This window comes from Macaca thibetana, chromosome 15 (assembly GCF_024542745.1).
Source record: "Macaca thibetana thibetana isolate TM-01 chromosome 15, ASM2454274v1, whole genome shotgun sequence".
Lineage (NCBI taxonomy): Eukaryota > Metazoa > Chordata > Mammalia > Primates > Cercopithecidae > Macaca > Macaca thibetana.
This window is the reverse complement of record NC_065592.1, coordinates 1,647,202-1,662,896: the sequence shown is the minus strand read 5'-3', so window position 1 is coordinate 1,662,896 and position 15,695 is coordinate 1,647,202. Positions and strand designations below refer to the sequence as shown.

Here is a 15,695-nt window from a genome sequence, read left to right as displayed (position 1 = left end):
ATCCATTCTAGATGAAAAAAGGCTCTCCAAAAATAAAGAATAGGAAGTATTCATTTTCTATCATTGTGTAAAGAATTACCACATATTAGCAGCTTAAAAGAACACCTGTTTATTATCTCATAGTTTTTGTGGGTCAGGAGTCCATGCACAGTTTAGTGGGGTCCTCTGCTAAGATCTCAAAAGCAACAATCGAGGTATGAGACAGGGCTATAATCTTATCTGTGGTTCACCTGGGGAGTGGTCTGTTTTTAAGCTCATTCAGTTGAGGGGCAGACTGCAAACCCTTGTCATTGTATTAATAGGAATTGAGGGATCCATTTTCTTGCTGGTTTTTGGTTGGAAGATGCCCTTTATTCCTAAAGACTACCCACAATTCCTGTCCCATGGGGTTCCCCAAATGGTCACTTCCTCCCTCAAAACCAACAAGGGAGTGAGAGACTCCAGCAAGACCAGCAAGATGGGAGATACCATCTTATGCAATAATCACGTGCACATAATCACATGCACAGCTTCCTCTTTGCCATACTCTGTTGGTTAGAAGCAAATCACAGATTCTCTCTACACTCAAGGAGGGTGGGGGCTGGTGGGGACCAGACAAGGCTGTGAGCAATGAGATGTAAGGATCCTGGGGGATGCCCTGGGGACTGTCTACCATGGAAGGAAGCTTGCTCAAGGGCATCCACAAAAAAACCCACAGTTCACATCACGTTGAATGGTACAAGATGGAATGAATGCAATTAGAACAGCCAAGAGCAAGAGAAGGCGTCCACTCCCACCATTTCTACTCAGCAAGGTGCTGAGGTCCTCAGCAAGGTACTAGAGGTCAGTGTCACTGGCAAGAAAAAAAAGTCATGCATGTTAGGAAAGGAAGAAGTAAACCGTCTTTTTGTATTTAACACATGACATGATTCTGTAGAAAATCTGATCAAATCTGTGAAAACTCTACTAGAAGTACAAAGTGAGTTTAGTAAGGTTGGAGTATATAACTTCAATATATAAAATCCATTGTTTTTTTTTTCAAATCACTAATGAATAATCAGAAATTAATTAAAACACCATTTACCATGGCATTGAAAATATAAAATACTTATGGATAAATCCAACAAAATATGTGTAAGACCTATTCAGAAAACTACAAGATATTGTTGGAAAAAATTAAAGATCTAAGTAAATGAGAGATTATACCTAGGTCATGGATAGGAAGATTCAATAATGTTTAGCTGCCTAATCTCCCCATATTGATCTGCAGATGCAACACAGGCCAAACAAAAATCCCAGCAGCTTTTTAAATGCAAACTGAAGTTAGTTGTAAAATTTATATGGAAAAACACAGGATGTAGCATACCAAAACATCTTAAATAAATAAATAAATAAATTTGAGGGGTCAATACTACCTAATTTTGAGAATTATTATAAAGCAACACTATCAAGAAAGTGGTTGTTTGGATGTAAAGGCAGACAAATAGAACAATGAAACAGAATAGAGATTTTAGAAATAGACCTACATGGATGTGGAAATTGATATTTGATAAAAGCACAAAGGAAATGTAGTGGAGAAAAGCTAGACTTTTCAATAAGTGGTTGTGGACTAATTGAATATGTAACAAAAAGAACATTGATCCCTACCTCACACTATGTAGAAAAATGAATTTGAAATAGATCATAGCCCTCAGTGGGAAATAGAAAAGACAAAACTTCCAGAAGAAAACATTGGAATTAGGCAATGATTTCTTGGAAAGGATACTAAAAGCATAATCTCCAAAAGCAAAATATTGATTAATGGATTGTATCAAAATTAAAATATTCTATTGTTTGGGCTGGGCACAGTGGCTCCTGACTATACTCCCAGGACTTTGGGAGGCCGAAGTGGGCAGATCACTTGAGGCCAAGAGTTTGAGACCAGACTGGCCAACATGGTGAAACCCCATTTCTACTTAAAATACAAAAAATTAACTGAGTGTGGCGGCATACACCTGTAATGCCAGCTACTTGGGAAGCTGAGGCATGAGCATCACTTGAACCTGGGAGGTGGAGGTTACAGTGAACCAAGATTGAGCCACAGCACTCCAGCCTGGGTGACAGAGCAATATCCTATCTCAAGAAAAAAAAAAAGTTCTGCCATTTGAAAGGCTGTGTTAAGGGAATAAAAAGAAAGCCATAGTTCAAATGAAAATCCTAGCAGCCCTACTTTTGTACAAATTGAAGAATCAACTTCGATTTGTACAAAAACAGGGCTGCTGGGATTTTCATTTAGACTGCATTGCATCTGCAGATCAATTTCAGGAGAATAGGCAGCTTAACATCATCGACTCTTCCTAGCCACAGACTCAGAGAATATATTTGCAAATTGTATGTTGCAGGCTGAAGAATGGCCCCAAAGCCCATCGACCATACGTGGCAAAATGCAGATGAGATGAAGGGTCGTGACCCGGGGAGATGATCCTGGCTTCTCTGAGTGGGCCTGATGTAATCTCAAGGGTCCTTCTAAATGGGGAACAGTAGAGTTAGGGTCAGGGAGGAAAAGGAGGCAATGAGGACAGAAGCCAAGGTTGGAGCCACACTCTTTGCAGATGAAGGGAGGGGCCATGAGTTATCATGCAGCAGTCTCTAAAAGCTGGGAAAGTCAATGAAGCAGATTCTCCTCAGAAGCCTCCAGAAGGAACCCAGCCCTATCGACAACTTGATTTTAGGCTTCTAACTTCCACAACTGTAGAATAATAATTTTGTGTGATTGTAAGCCTCTAAGCTTGTGGTAATTATCTTACAGCAGCAATAGGCTCTCATGCATCACATACAGTTGATAAAGGAGTAGTACTCAGAACACAGAGAGAACTCTTCAAACTCAGTAAAAACAAAACTAACCCTCGAATTAGGAAAACAGGCACACGATGTGAAAGGATGCTTCACTGAAGAAGATCTATGGATATATAGCAAATAAGCCTATGAAAAGATGCTCGACATCATTAGTCATAAGGAAAATGGAAACAAAACGTGATGAGACGTCACCACACCCCTGTGAAAATGGCTCAACCTGAAAAGACTGACAATACCCAGTGCGGACAAGGATGTGGAAGACCAGCCTCTCTTGCACTGCTGGATGAAGCAGGGCAGCCTTTTTGGAAAACCGCTTTGCAGTTTCACAAAAAGCTAAAAACATACCTGCTGATATGGTTTGGCTGTATCCCCACCCAAATCTCAAATTGTAGCTCCCATAATTCCCATGTGGGAAGGACATGGTGGGAGGTAATTGAATCACGAGGGCGGGTCTTTCTTGTGCTGTTCTGGTGATGGTGAACAAGTCTCACGAGATCTGATGGTTTTATAAAGGGGAGTTTCCCTGCACACGATCTCTCTTGCCTGCTGCCAGGCAAGACGTGACTTTGTTCCCCCTTTGCCTTCTGCCATGATTGCGAGGTCTCCCCAGTCATGTGGAACTGTGAGTCCACTAAACCTCTTTCCTTTATAAATTACCCTGTCTTGGGTATGTCTTTATGAGCAGTGTGAGAACGGACTAATATACCTACCGGACAATCCAACAATTTCCAAGCCTGGATATTAACCCAGGAGAAATGAAACCATATATCTACACAAAGACCTGTGCACAGAGGTTCATAGCAGCCCGGTTTGTCGTGGCCCCAGCTGGAAGAAACCTAAATGTCCATCAACACCGGAATGGATACACAGCTGTGGTCCATCCACACACAGAGTATGACTCCGCTGAACGGATACACAGCTGTGGTCCATCCACACACGGAGTGTGACTCTGCTGAATGGATACACAGCTGTGGTCCATCCACACACGGAGTATGACTCTGCAGTGAAAGGAAACGAACCGCTGTGCACAGCACAACATCATGACCCTTAAAATAGGTCTGCCGAGGAGAGGAAGACAGGCAGCAGAGAGTGGATAGGATATGATTTCACTCATAAAATATCTTAGGAAAACAAGCTGTAGTGACAGAGACAAGTGCAGACATTGCCTGGGGACACAACGAGTGGGGCCGGATGGGGCTGGAATTGCAATGAGGAAGCGTCTGGGGGTGATAGATCTGTTCCTTGTCTCAACTGTGGTGCTGGTTTCACGGGTGCATCCTCTGTCAAGCGACTCAAGTTGTACACTTCAAAGCCTTGTAGCTTATTCAACGTCAAGTACACCCCTGTAGGCTCTTAGAAAAGAAACTCCTACGGGACCCAGAGCATAAGCTTTCTGATGGCTCTCGGGGGCCTTTCGTTTCAGGCGAGGGGCAGCCAGGACTCCTGCCCATCACAGTCCTCCACCTGCCCACAGATCCACATCCTCCCTCTTGGCACTGGGTTCCAGAAGGAGCTCGGGAGGGGCCGGGCAGGGAGCCCAGTGCCCACTCTGCACAGCTCCCTGGTCCCAGAGGGTCTGGGGCCCCAGAGCCAGAGAGAGGCGAAGAACAGAGGAGTGGGTGTGGGCTCAGCATGCGATCACAGGGGAATGAGCACGCAGCAGCAGCACAGCGCTGCCCCACTCCTCTCTACTTCCTGCCCTTTTCTTGGTCAGGATGACGAGGTGACCCGGCGAGTGGGACCCTCGAGATGCCAGACATGTGCCCCCCATCAAACTGCCAAGCAGGAGGACACAGGGATGGCCCAGACAGTGGCCCCCAGACCAGGATGCGGTCAGCGATCCCAGAAACCACACGCCATGAAAACCACACTCAGTGGCCAAGCTGTGGGAATCCATAGCAGAGACAATCCATTCCACCAGTCCTCAGAGCTGAACACCGGGTTGGACAAGGAATACGGTCCTGCCTGATTCGGATCACACGTTCTGAGTAAATTGTAGAAGAGGGGCAACCGTAATAACACCCAGGCCTGCCCACTCAGGGTCTTTCGTAGTGCTCAAATAAATACATAAAAATACAAGGCATATTAGAAAATAAAACACGCTTTGGGCAAGGAAACTAAAAACCATGTCGGCCGCAGTGGGAACGGGGTCACCCGGCTCCGGGGTCAGAGGGCAGCGCCTTTGGGTGGGGAATGGAGAGAGGGCACCACCGAGCCCAGTTCTGGTGCTGGAGGAGCCCTGTGCAGTGAGGATTCTGACCCACTTAAGGGAGGAGGCTCCAAGCGCACAAGCTGCCTTCTGCCAGCTTCCCTCCCACCTCCCTCCCACCCCACCTTCGTCCTGATACCTCTCCCTCCTCTGGGGCTCAGCGTCCTCTCCCCTCCCCTGGGAGCATCTGTGATGACTCAGAGTCTGGGGGCTCACACCGTGCTCTCCGAGTCCCCCTTCCTTTATCACAGCACAGCAGCTGTGCGATCAGCGGTGGGTTGGCTGTCCCCCCGCGGGGCCGGGCTCCGTGCTCAGGGTGGGGTCCCCCTTGCTCACCGTGGCTGCTTGGGGGTCCGTACGGGAGGCACCCAGGGCACCCCCGAGAACGCTCATTGCTGCTACTCAGGCACGGCCTCCCTCCACGGAGGTAACGTGGGCTCGGCACCCCCCAGGGGCGCAGCTGAACTCAGAGGCCAGGTGGTGGAGTGGCAGGGAGTGGCAGGCGTCAGGACCCCCAGGGTGAAGGCTGGGGCTGGGAATTTCTGGGCAACCCCTGGCCCTTGCCATTCCCAGGTCTATACTCAGCCCTCCCAGTGAGCCACGGACCCCTGCACCCACACTAGGGCCGGGTGGACAAGGCTCCAGGCAACGGAGTCACAGCCGTGGGGCTGCGAGACCTGCTGCCTCAGCGGGGACAATGTGCTGGCGGCCGCTGTCTCCCACACGGAGCTGCGGCCAGAAGAACTCGGGGAAGCCGGCATCCAGTGTCCCACGGCACGGGGTTTGCCAGGTGCCACCAGCCACCTCCACATTAACTCCTTCAGGCCAGGATGTCCCTTGGCAGAGGAACCCTGCCTAGTCCAGGAGCTGTCCGCGGGGGGAGTCCAAGAGTAGACAGAAGGACCACCAGAGTCAGATCCGATTCATCCTCCCAGGCATGGGGCAAACCTACCCCATGTGAAGCCCCCTAACAACAGGAATTTGTGGGCCCCCCACCTCCTGCAGCTGTCTGTGCCCCTTATGCAGTCTATGGGTGCTTGCAGACAGCAGGAGCTCAGGAACGGTGCGGTGCCCATCTGAGGGGCCTGTTCCGTGATCACATAGCCCACACCTGCACCAGGAGCACCTGAGAGCAGGAGCCAAGGCTCCTCCATGCTCCGCACACCCTCCCCTGCGGGCCTCAGCCCCTCGAGGCCTCTGCTAGCGGCTTATGGGTCCCTGTAGGTCACAGGTTGAGAAGAGTCATCTGCACAGCGGCCGCACTGGGCCTGCCAGCATTTCCACCCGGCGAGTTGAGTGGAGCAGAGAAAAGGCAGAAGGAAGCCTCGGAGAGACTAACAGAAGCAAAAGCAAAGCCAGGGGCCCAGAGAGGGCCCTGAGTTCCAGAGGTGGGGACGGGAGCCTGCAGGGGTCTGAGCCCTCTCCAGGAGAGACAGACTGAGGCTGGGGAGAACCCTCCATCCTCTGCTGGGTCTGGGCTTAGGGCAGCTGGTCCCAGGAGAGGGCCTGCTTGGCTGACTAGGAGAAAAACAGGTGGTGTCAGGCCTTATGCAACCCACGGTTTTGTGGGCTCAGCCTTCCGGCTACTTCCAAGAGGAAATGCTTGAGGGAGGAGGACCTTTCCCTCTCCCGTGGTCTCAGATCCGTCTCACCCACTTGCCTCCTTCAAATCTTTGCTTCATTCTTGATGAGGGATTCACGCGCACGCAATCACCTTTGGTACAACAGGGGACCCTAGGAGGCAGGTGGCAGGAAGCCCCGGCAGGGGGACCAAGTGGGCAGAGCAGGGGCCAGGCAGCCGAGGTCAGGTGGCTGTGAGTGCAGGGGTCGGCCAACACTCTCTGTAAGGGACTGATTAACACACAATTTAGGAGTTGTCAGTCATATGGCCTCTGTCCCAACTACTCTATTCTGCCTGGCGTTTGGAAACTGCCAGAGATGATAGAAACCAACCAGAGACAATATGGAAGCCATGGGAATGGCTGTGCCGATGAAACTTTATTCACCAACAGGCAGGGTGGCCCTGCTTTGTCTTAGCCAGTGGGAAACCCCCTCAGCCCTAGGGCATCTGATCCACCCACAGGGCCAAGTCGCAGGGAAGCAAGGACGGATGAGCAGCACAGTGGCATGGCCAGTGGTCAGGGCAGGGCAAATAGCCATGGCATTCCATGATCGCCTGTGAGGCAAGCAAGCACTGACAGCTGCCGTGAGGGAGGCACACTGGGGCTTCGCCTAACCTTGCAGACGGGAGGCAGGGGGCTGGACGCTGGCACTGGGCGCAAAGCTCTGTGGGCCATGCCTACAAGGGACTGGTGGGAGCTCCCTCTTTCCATGAGGATGGGGGCCACGATCCCCACGTTGCCCTCTTGGTGAGGGCTGAGGGATGTGCTCCTCCAGCCAGGGTTCGTGGAGAGACCCTCTGACCTCAGCGCCGGGCTAGGTGGGCCGCACCTTCATCTCCGACACCTTGTAGCTGTAGTTGTACCCTTTCCCCGAATTCCAGTTGATGCCATTTGCAAAGCTGTCATGGGCCCCCCCGAGGTAGCCACCATTCAGGTTTGACAGGTGACAGGTGGCATACCACCAGGCTCCCTGATAGTGCACAGCACAGTTTTTAGCATCTTGGTCGTTGTCTCGGTCTTTGGTGGAGAAGGGGTAGTTGTTGTGGTATGTCAGAGAATCACCTGCTCAGAGGGAAAAGTAGGGCATTTTCCATGAAGTGCCAGGGAGCCTGGATCCTAGGTCCAGTGCAGAGCTGCCATGGCCAGGAGCCCATGTTGTGCACTGCACAACTCCAAGGGGCACCACCCAGTGAGCATGCGCTCTGCTGGGACGGCAGCTTTGGCATCTCCTCGCCTGGTCTGCTCAGCCAGCTAACAGGCATTGCTACACTTGGAGACCACCTGGCTCTGGGTGGGGCAGCAGAGGGGAAGAGTGACTTCCGGCAGAGTGTAGGGATTCAGTCTTTGTAGAAATAGACTTATCATCTTCCCCATTTTTCATCAATAATGGCAGCAAATAATCATAGCCACTATGTGTTGTACTTTTTATGACATGTGGATCATAATTTTCACAAGTACAATAAACTGGGTGAATTGACGGATGAACAGATTGTGGGTTTGTGGGTTGGACAGGTTAAGTCACCCCCCAATGTCACACAGCAGAGGCATAGCCAGATGCTGAGCACGCTGTCTCCCCTTCCCCAGCCCCCCTCAGAGGCCCAGGCCACTCAGCCCGCACAGACACTCACCCGCGCTGCCCTCCACAAAGGTCCCCAGGACCAGCTTGTACTTCTCCGCCTCACTGGCCACCTTGAATGATCTGTACTTAGCAAATTGGCGATTGCCCTCAAAATCCACCAGGTCTACACGGAGTTCGCTGGTTCCTGTGGGAGAAAGGTTTGAAGCTCCCAGCCCAAGGGCCCTTCTGCCTCCAGGAACCGGAGGTGGGAATTGGAGTGTTTTCAGATGCCTGAACTTGTGATCCACGGAAAGCTTCCTCAAGTTCATGCAGAAAGTCGTCTGTGGTAGGAGGGATTGGGAGGACCTACTCCCTCAGGTCCACCCGCTGAACCTGGAGTTTCCCCCCTCCTACAAATATCACTTCACTTCATCAAGGAACCGTGCATTTCCCTGGAATGGGCTGTGAGGTCACCGATCCTCACTGTGGGAAAGTACTGCAGTCCTTCCTTTACGTGGAAAGGTCACAGCAAACACGAGGAGGTGGCTTAGGAGCTCGGAATGGGCTCCTGCGGAGGAAAGGGACCATTTTCCAGTTTCCCCAGGATCAGGGACCAGCTGATACGCTGGAGCTGGTGGCGGGAGGATGAAGGTGCTGTCCTCACTCCTGCTGAGGGCTGTGGCCTGGCTGGAGGAATGAGAGGAGGCCCAGAGAGGAACCTCCCCCTGCCCCTGAGACAGCAGCTTTAGGAAGGGGAGACAGTGGGAAGTGAAGTTAGGGCTGGGGGTTGGGCGAAGCCCCGATGGTCTCTCTTTCTCTGCATGCTCAGGGTCTGAGATGCCAGTGGGGCCAAGACCTGAAGAGGCCTTCAGTCCAGAGCTCTACCCTCTCCTGTCCTGATGCCGCCACAGCCTGCGGCAGGGGACGCAGCCCTCGGAGGTCCCAGTGCTACCCTGAGTGTGCTCAGGGCCCGATCCCCTGTGGACTAAGAGGCGCTTATGTTCCAGGCAGTCCAGGCCTAAGGGGCAGGGGCACCCCCATTCAGGACCCCTTGACCCCCAAGCCCCAGCAGCGGCCCTACCCTGGGCGGTCAGGGCGTGGATGTTGTCGTTCCCCAGCCAGAACTCCCCCAGCCGACTGCCAAAGCCCTGCTTGTACGCGGCCCAGTCCCGGTAGAAGTCCACGGAGCCGTCCACCCTCCGCTGGAAAACCTGTGGAGGACCCAGGGGACGGGAGCCAGGCGGGGCAGGCTGACGTCCCACAGCACGGGGGACCCGCCCTCCAGAGGAGCAGCATTTGTAGTTGGCAGAGCATCGCAGGCTGGGGTCCCCAGCACGCCCACCTGGTCTCCTCACAGACCCCACGGGATGAAGGAGGAAATGGGGGCTCAGAGAGGGGAGGCAACAAGCCCCAAGCCACACAGCAGGAGAGCACCAGGCCCCTCCCAGCCTCCCCCACGGCCTGGACTTTTACCCACGGGTCACCTCCCCCATCATCTCTGTCCCCGACCAGGGGAATAGAGAATTCCAGAGTGTGTTCTCTGGCCAGGTGTGCAGCCTGGACTCCGGGTCTCCCAGGTTGACTGCCTCTGCCCAGGGTCCCTCAGCCCCACACTCACAGTCCAGCCCCCTCCATCCGTGTCCATGTCACAGAGCACAGTCAGGGGCCGGCAGTCAGGCAGGTAGATGGTGTACCAGCCGCTCAGGGAAGGCCCACGGCCTAGCAGGTCCTTGCAGGTACGTGGGCCTGGGAAGGGAACCCAGGGAGTGGCTGCAGGACGGGAGCCCCTGGGCAGGGCAGGGGCAGTGGGAGGGAGGCCCGGGAGGGAGGAGCAGGGCCACAGGCTTCTGTGTGGACAAAGCAGGACTCCCAGGCCTGGACAGGGACATGGCCCCCAGCGTCATGCAGCTGTGATGGCCACACTCAGTCTGCCTGACCCTCCCACCTCCTATTGCTTCCCCCATCTTCACCTCCCGGGAACCCGGCCTTTTGGGTACATTCCAATTTTCTTTGTGGCACACAACCATGAAAGCCATGCCCTGCTCCTTCCAGGGGCATCTGCCAGGGAACCAGTTACCCCTGTTCTGTGGATCTGGCCAGTGCAGAGAGGGGAGAAAGGGCAGAGGCCTCGGGCTGGGATTGCACAACATCCCAATGCTGCCCGGCTCCTGGTGGGTGCAAGTCGGGGTGGGTTGGGCTGGGTTCCATAGGACAGGTGGAGCGGGAGGATCCTGGGGCCTGCCACCCACCTGTGTTACCTTGATCAGATTCCCAAGCGTCTCCTGGAGATGCGGACAGACAGGCAAACACACAAAGAGTTGGAAGTCAGATAACTTGTCCCCAGCACAGAGCAGAAGATGGTGGCACTTGCCTCACTTTCCTGGCATGCAGGTGGCCACTGCCCTCCAGAAAAGCTGCCAGTGCCCATGGTCATCTGGGGTAACTGTGGCCCTTCTTGTCCCTGGAGGCAGCAGAGTCACTGTGCCTGCGTTCATTGGCCCCTTCCTCCTGCCACCTGTCTAAGCTAGAGGGAACTTGGTGCTTCAGGGCTCCCCTGAGCCCCCAGAGGCTCCAGCGTGGCCTGTGTTTGTAGATGCGGCACGAAGGGTGGGGTGAGGTGGGGTCTGGGCAGATAGGCATTTATTTACATTTAGAGGCAAAGTATGACGGAGCCTCCAGGTCAGTGAGAGAGAAGACTCCTCTCACAGCGCACCCAGGACGGCTCAGAGCAGCTCGGGGGTGAACGGAGGGGTGAATGTGGGGCTGCTTTCCCTGCAGCACGTCACTCTGGTTTTTCTAAATAATCTGTAAACACGTGCCTCAGAAAATGCGTTCTATTTTATATATTATACACACATAACAGATAAATACATAGTATTTCTATCTGCGTGGGATGCATAGATTTCTATTGGAAGGTATCTAATGTATGTTTACACATTCTCTCTGATCAGAGCTTGTCATTAATATTCCCTGCCCACTCTGGCCAACCTAGGTTTTGAAACAGTGCCCCCAAATGACAACACCTGCAGGGGGCAGGAGACACGAGGCGGCAGCACAGGGCCTCTTGCCTAGTGAGATGACAGGTGAGATGGGATGAGAGGGGCTGGCAGAGGTGACCACCCACCCCAGCTGATGCTGACCTTAGACGGGGAAGGCTTGGTCTCAGACCCACCCACGGGTGGATGCTCTGGCACTGAGAACCTCCCCCAGACTGAGACCCCTCCCCCAGGCTGAGATCCCTCCCCCACACTGAGACCCCTCCCCCACACTGAGACCCCTCCCCCACACTGAGACCCCTCCCCCACACTGAGACCCCTCCCCCAGACTGAGACCCCCTCCCCCACACTGAGACCCCTCCCCCAGGCTGAGATCCCTCCCCCACACTGAGACCCCTCCCCCACACTGAGACCCCTCCCCCAGACTGAGACCCCCTCCCCCAGACTGAGACCCCTCCCCCAGGCTGAGATCCCTCCCCCACACTGAGACCCCTCCCCCACACTGAGACCCCTCCCCCAGACTGAGACCCCCTCCCCCACACTGAGACCCCTCCCTGTGAGAACCCCTCCCCCACACTGAGACCCCTCCCCCAGACTGAGACCCCTCCCCCAGACTGAGACCCCCTCCCCCACACTGAGACCCCCCCTGTGAGAACCCCTCCCCCACACTGAGACCCCTCCCCCACACTGACCCCTCCCCCACACTGAGACCCCTCCCCGTGAGAACCCCTCCCCCACACTGAGACCCCTCCCCCACACTGAGACCCCTCCCCCACACTGAGACCTCTGCCCTGGACTGAGCCCCGGGAGTCCTTCCTGGACAGGCATGGGCTCTGGTGAGGACAGTATGGCAGCCCCAGAGGTCTCATCCATGCTCCTCTGCAGCTGAGTCTGGAAGGGCCTCACAGCCCCTCCTCACTCTCATCTCCTCCTTACCCTTGGGCGCAGGTGGTCCTGCCTTCCCAGGGGGTCCAGGGGGGCCGCGTTCTCCTGCAAATTCCAAAGACACCACCTTAAACAGAGCTCCCTGCCCAGGACCCGAAGGACCCACCCTGGAGCTGGCGGCTGTGACTCTTCCTGTCATGACTGGGATCCTGTTTGTGCTGCGATGTGACCGTGGCCCCACCTGAGCTTGCCTGCCTTGCACCAGAAGGTTCTAGACGGAGGACCCAGGCCTCACGAGGCTCTCCTGTCCACTCAGGGGCCGGGAGCCCTTCCCAGAGAACATAGGTGGATCCTGGTTCTTCCCCTTCCAGGCATGAGCACCTGAAAACGTTTCCTCACTTCCCTTAGCTGCAGGTTCCTCCTCTGAAGCTGGTCCCTGGGAGACGTTTAGCCCCACAGCCCAGGTGAGAACAGGGACTGGGAATCAGAGTCCTGCAGGGGGCCACACAGCAGATGGTAGGTCAGGACTGAAACCAAGTTTTCTGCCAAAACACCCACTGGGCACTCATTAAGTCATTAAAAGATGAGCACCCCACTAAGGCCTTTTCAGAACGCCCACTGGGCCCTGGGAGTCAGCTCTGTCCCTGGCTCTAACAGGGGCCAGACCCAGGCTCTCAATCTGTGAACCATGGTGGGGGTGTTGCCCAACTCAGCATCTAGCTTCAAAAAGAGCAAGAGCCCGTGCCCCCACCATGCCTGGCCTCCCCACCCGGCCCGCACCTACCTGTCTTTCCATTGGCGCCTGCCTCTCCCTTTGGCCCTGGGGCCCCGGGCAGCCCCGGGCAGCCTCGGAGAATGGTGAGCTTGTCAGAGCCCTCCAGGCCCACCACCTTCACCTCTGCAGAGAAACACAGGCGCCCACTCAGTGCCTGGCCCAACAGTGGCTGGAAAGTGAGGTTTTCTGCTCTGCTGGGGCCTTGGTCTGTCCTCACCCCTCGGGCACTGGTGAGGCGGAGACGTGATGGGGGCAGAGTCCTGGCGTTGGAGGCCACCCCTACCTAGGGGAGCCCCATCTCCTCAGTGCTGTGTGTCCTGGGGCAAGTCACTTAACTCCTCTGAGCTTTGGGCTCTGGGCTACGAAGTGGGGATAATAACAAGGCTGTGGCCAGGGCTGTATTAGAGAATGTGCATTTTAGTCTCTTAGTGTAATTCGTGCCATTTAGAAAGAGCTTAATAAACAGTGGGCTCTTGCAGTAACCAATGACAATCAATGTTTCTAAGAAACTTGGGGAATTGAGGCTCACAAAGCATTTTCCCTCCCAGACCTTGGGAATGTGGTTGTGGAATTACTGGGCTGGAAGGGGCCTTCTAGGTCCTCTGGAGAGGGGCAGCGTGGGGTCCAAGGACACAGAGCCAGGTGTGGCACAGCTGGAGCCAAACTGAGGGTTTTCTACTTCCTTGAAAAAATATTTTTCATGTTGTTGATTATGAAATCAATATGCCCTGCTAAGGGCGCTCTTAGAGACTGGGGAACGGAGCAGCGCTCTCACCAGAGACACGGCAGCCGCCACTGCTTGGTGGATTTTTTTTTTAATCTGTCCTCACCCCTGGCTCACTGGTCAGAGCAAGTGTAGATCACTTTTTTATTTGCTTCATTTTTCTCATTAAAAAAGAATACTTGGTAATGTTGGATAATCTGGAAAATAAGACATGTTTGGGGGAAAAAAGTTAACTCACTCATAACATAACCAGCGAAGGGCCTCTGTGGTGTGCATTTTCTTCCTAGCCCCACTCGGGGCCTTTCTCCACGGGACCCATCATTGCCCTGGTCCCCTGGTCCACCACGAGCAGGCTCAGGCCATGGGGCCCACCAGGGTTTTTGGAAGCCATCCTGGGTTCTGAGTTCAGAGCAATGTACTCCAGCGTGGCCACGATGCAGGGGGGCCCAGAGCCTCCCCCAGAAGGCAGAGCTACAGGTGGAGCTGCTGGGAATCACCTGAGTGCCCCCAGGAGCTCAGGGAAGGAGGTCTGGAGCCCTGGGGTCACATCAGCCTCACTGGACTACATCAGGGACACAGTGGGGACCACCTGTCCCCAGTGCCGGGCACATCTCAGGCCAAATTCCCCGCAGAGCTGGGGCTTGACTTTGCTGGCCACGTCCAGCGGGGTGGTCTTCCAGTGACACGATCGTGGCACAGACTCTGACTAGGCCCACCCCCCACCAGCGCCCTGTACGCCCGCCGCCTCCTCACACAGCTGGTGGGACTCTCAGGACGGCCCTTCAATGGAGGAGGATTCAGCCCCAGGGAGACTCCCCAGTTGCATGCTCTTAATTTGGGACCTGGCCCATTTGACCCCAGGGCTCTGTTCCTAACCCCTGTGTTAGCTGCATCTGTTTCTTTGAGCCTCTGTCTCCTCTTTAAAGTGCGAGGCTTAAAACGAGCTGTTGAGAAACTAAGGCAGGAACCTTCACAAAGGGCGTAGTACCGGGCCTGGCGTGCCGTGAGTGGTCAGCAGGTGGCCGCTGTCAGCTTCCCGGAGTGTGATCGCTCTAAGGTCCTAACCCCTGGGGGGACTGACTCACCTGGACAGGTGTCCTCAGTCAAGGCCGTGGTCCACAGGAAGGAGAGGGCGAGGAGAGCAGGTCCCATGGCCACGGCAGCTTGGCTCAGCCTTTGTGGCTCTGGTCTTTGCCACTGAAGGAACTCCGTGGTTCTTATAGGGTTGCAGCCGCCCACTGTAACCTCTGTCTCCATTTCCCAACCACAGTGGGGAAGGCCACTCCCTCCTGACAGCTTGGTGGCACCAACTGGCGGCGGAGACAGCCTCAGGGCTGCTGCCTTCCGCAGGCCCCACAGGCTTCCCACTTAACGAGCCTGGCTTCCCCTGGCAGGGATGCTCTGCCCAGCAGAAGGCTCCCCGAGGCCGGTGTGGAAAGGGCCTGCCTGTTTGTGCCTTTAGGGAAAGCTTGGCGGGAACACTGCCTGAGGCCCGCAGCAGGACAGAAGGGCTTGTGGAATCCAGCCCTTAAGGAGATAACTGGCCGAGAAGCTGCTGTGAGTCCACAGAAATTTAGGAACATCCACTGCGGTCTGAGGTGATTCCCAGGGGAGGGAGAGGGACGCAGGACGATTACCAGGGACCTCCCTGGGCCAGCGTGCAGGGAGTTGGTTCCAACCCTAGAGGACATTGGCTGGAGAAAAGTGGTATGAGCAGACCAGGAGCCTTGCCAAGGAGTGGCACGCTGGCACTGGATCAGGCTCCCGTCCAAGCCAGTGCTGCAAAGAGGCAGGACTGTGAATGAGACGGAAGCAGCTTCAGGTGGGAGCGGGGGCAGGGGTGGGGAAGGGTGGCACGCAATTACTCGCAGGGGCCACTGGACACCTGCCCCCTGAACAGGGGAATTGGTGAATTGGCCCCACTTTCGAAGTGAGGTGATCCGCACCTCTTAGAGGAGAGCAAAATCCTGAAGCAAATGCTAGCCTTGGATTCAGTCCCATCAGGGAGAGGTGGCAGGCTGTGGCCCTAGTTGCACCACCACTGGTCCCTGTACAGGTGTCAGAAGGGTTAGAATCATGACCCCAGGTGGAAAAAGCCCTGTGAGGTTCCTC

At 54.8% G+C, this 15,695-nt stretch overlaps 1 protein-coding gene across 1 annotated transcript; it reads right to left on the bottom strand.

Annotated features, from left to right (window-relative positions):
- Positions 1 to 7,008: 7,008 nt before the first annotated feature.
- LOC126937028 (ficolin-2-like) lies at positions 7,009 to 15,266 on the bottom strand. Its single transcript, XM_050760205.1, has 8 exons — positions 14,669 to 15,266; positions 12,869 to 12,982; positions 12,136 to 12,189; positions 10,453 to 10,485; positions 9,822 to 9,949; positions 9,285 to 9,414; positions 8,274 to 8,408; positions 7,009 to 7,707 (listed from the first exon to the last, which is right to left on the bottom strand). The coding sequence occupies exons 1-8, from the start codon at positions 14,838 to 14,840 to the stop codon at positions 7,460 to 7,462; spliced, it is 1,014 nt and encodes a 337-aa protein (XP_050616162.1). The 5' UTR covers positions 14,841 to 15,266; the 3' UTR covers positions 7,009 to 7,459.
- Between the last annotated feature and the right edge of the window lie 429 nt (positions 15,267 to 15,695).

Excerpts from the sequence above, each read along its gene's own strand:
- LOC126937028 (XM_050760205.1), bottom strand. The coding sequence starts at position 14,840 with ATGGAGACAGAGGTTACAGTGGGCGGCTGCAACCCTATAAGAACCACG. Across the intron at positions 12,190-12,868 it reads AGGCGCCAATGGAAAGACAG|GAGAACGCGGCCCCCCTGGA; the intron begins GTAGGTGCGGGC and ends TGGAATTTGCAG. Across the intron at positions 9,415-9,821 it reads CGGATGGAGGGGGCTGGACT|GTTTTCCAGCGGAGGGTGGA; the intron begins GTGAGTGTGGGG and ends GGTCCTCCACAG.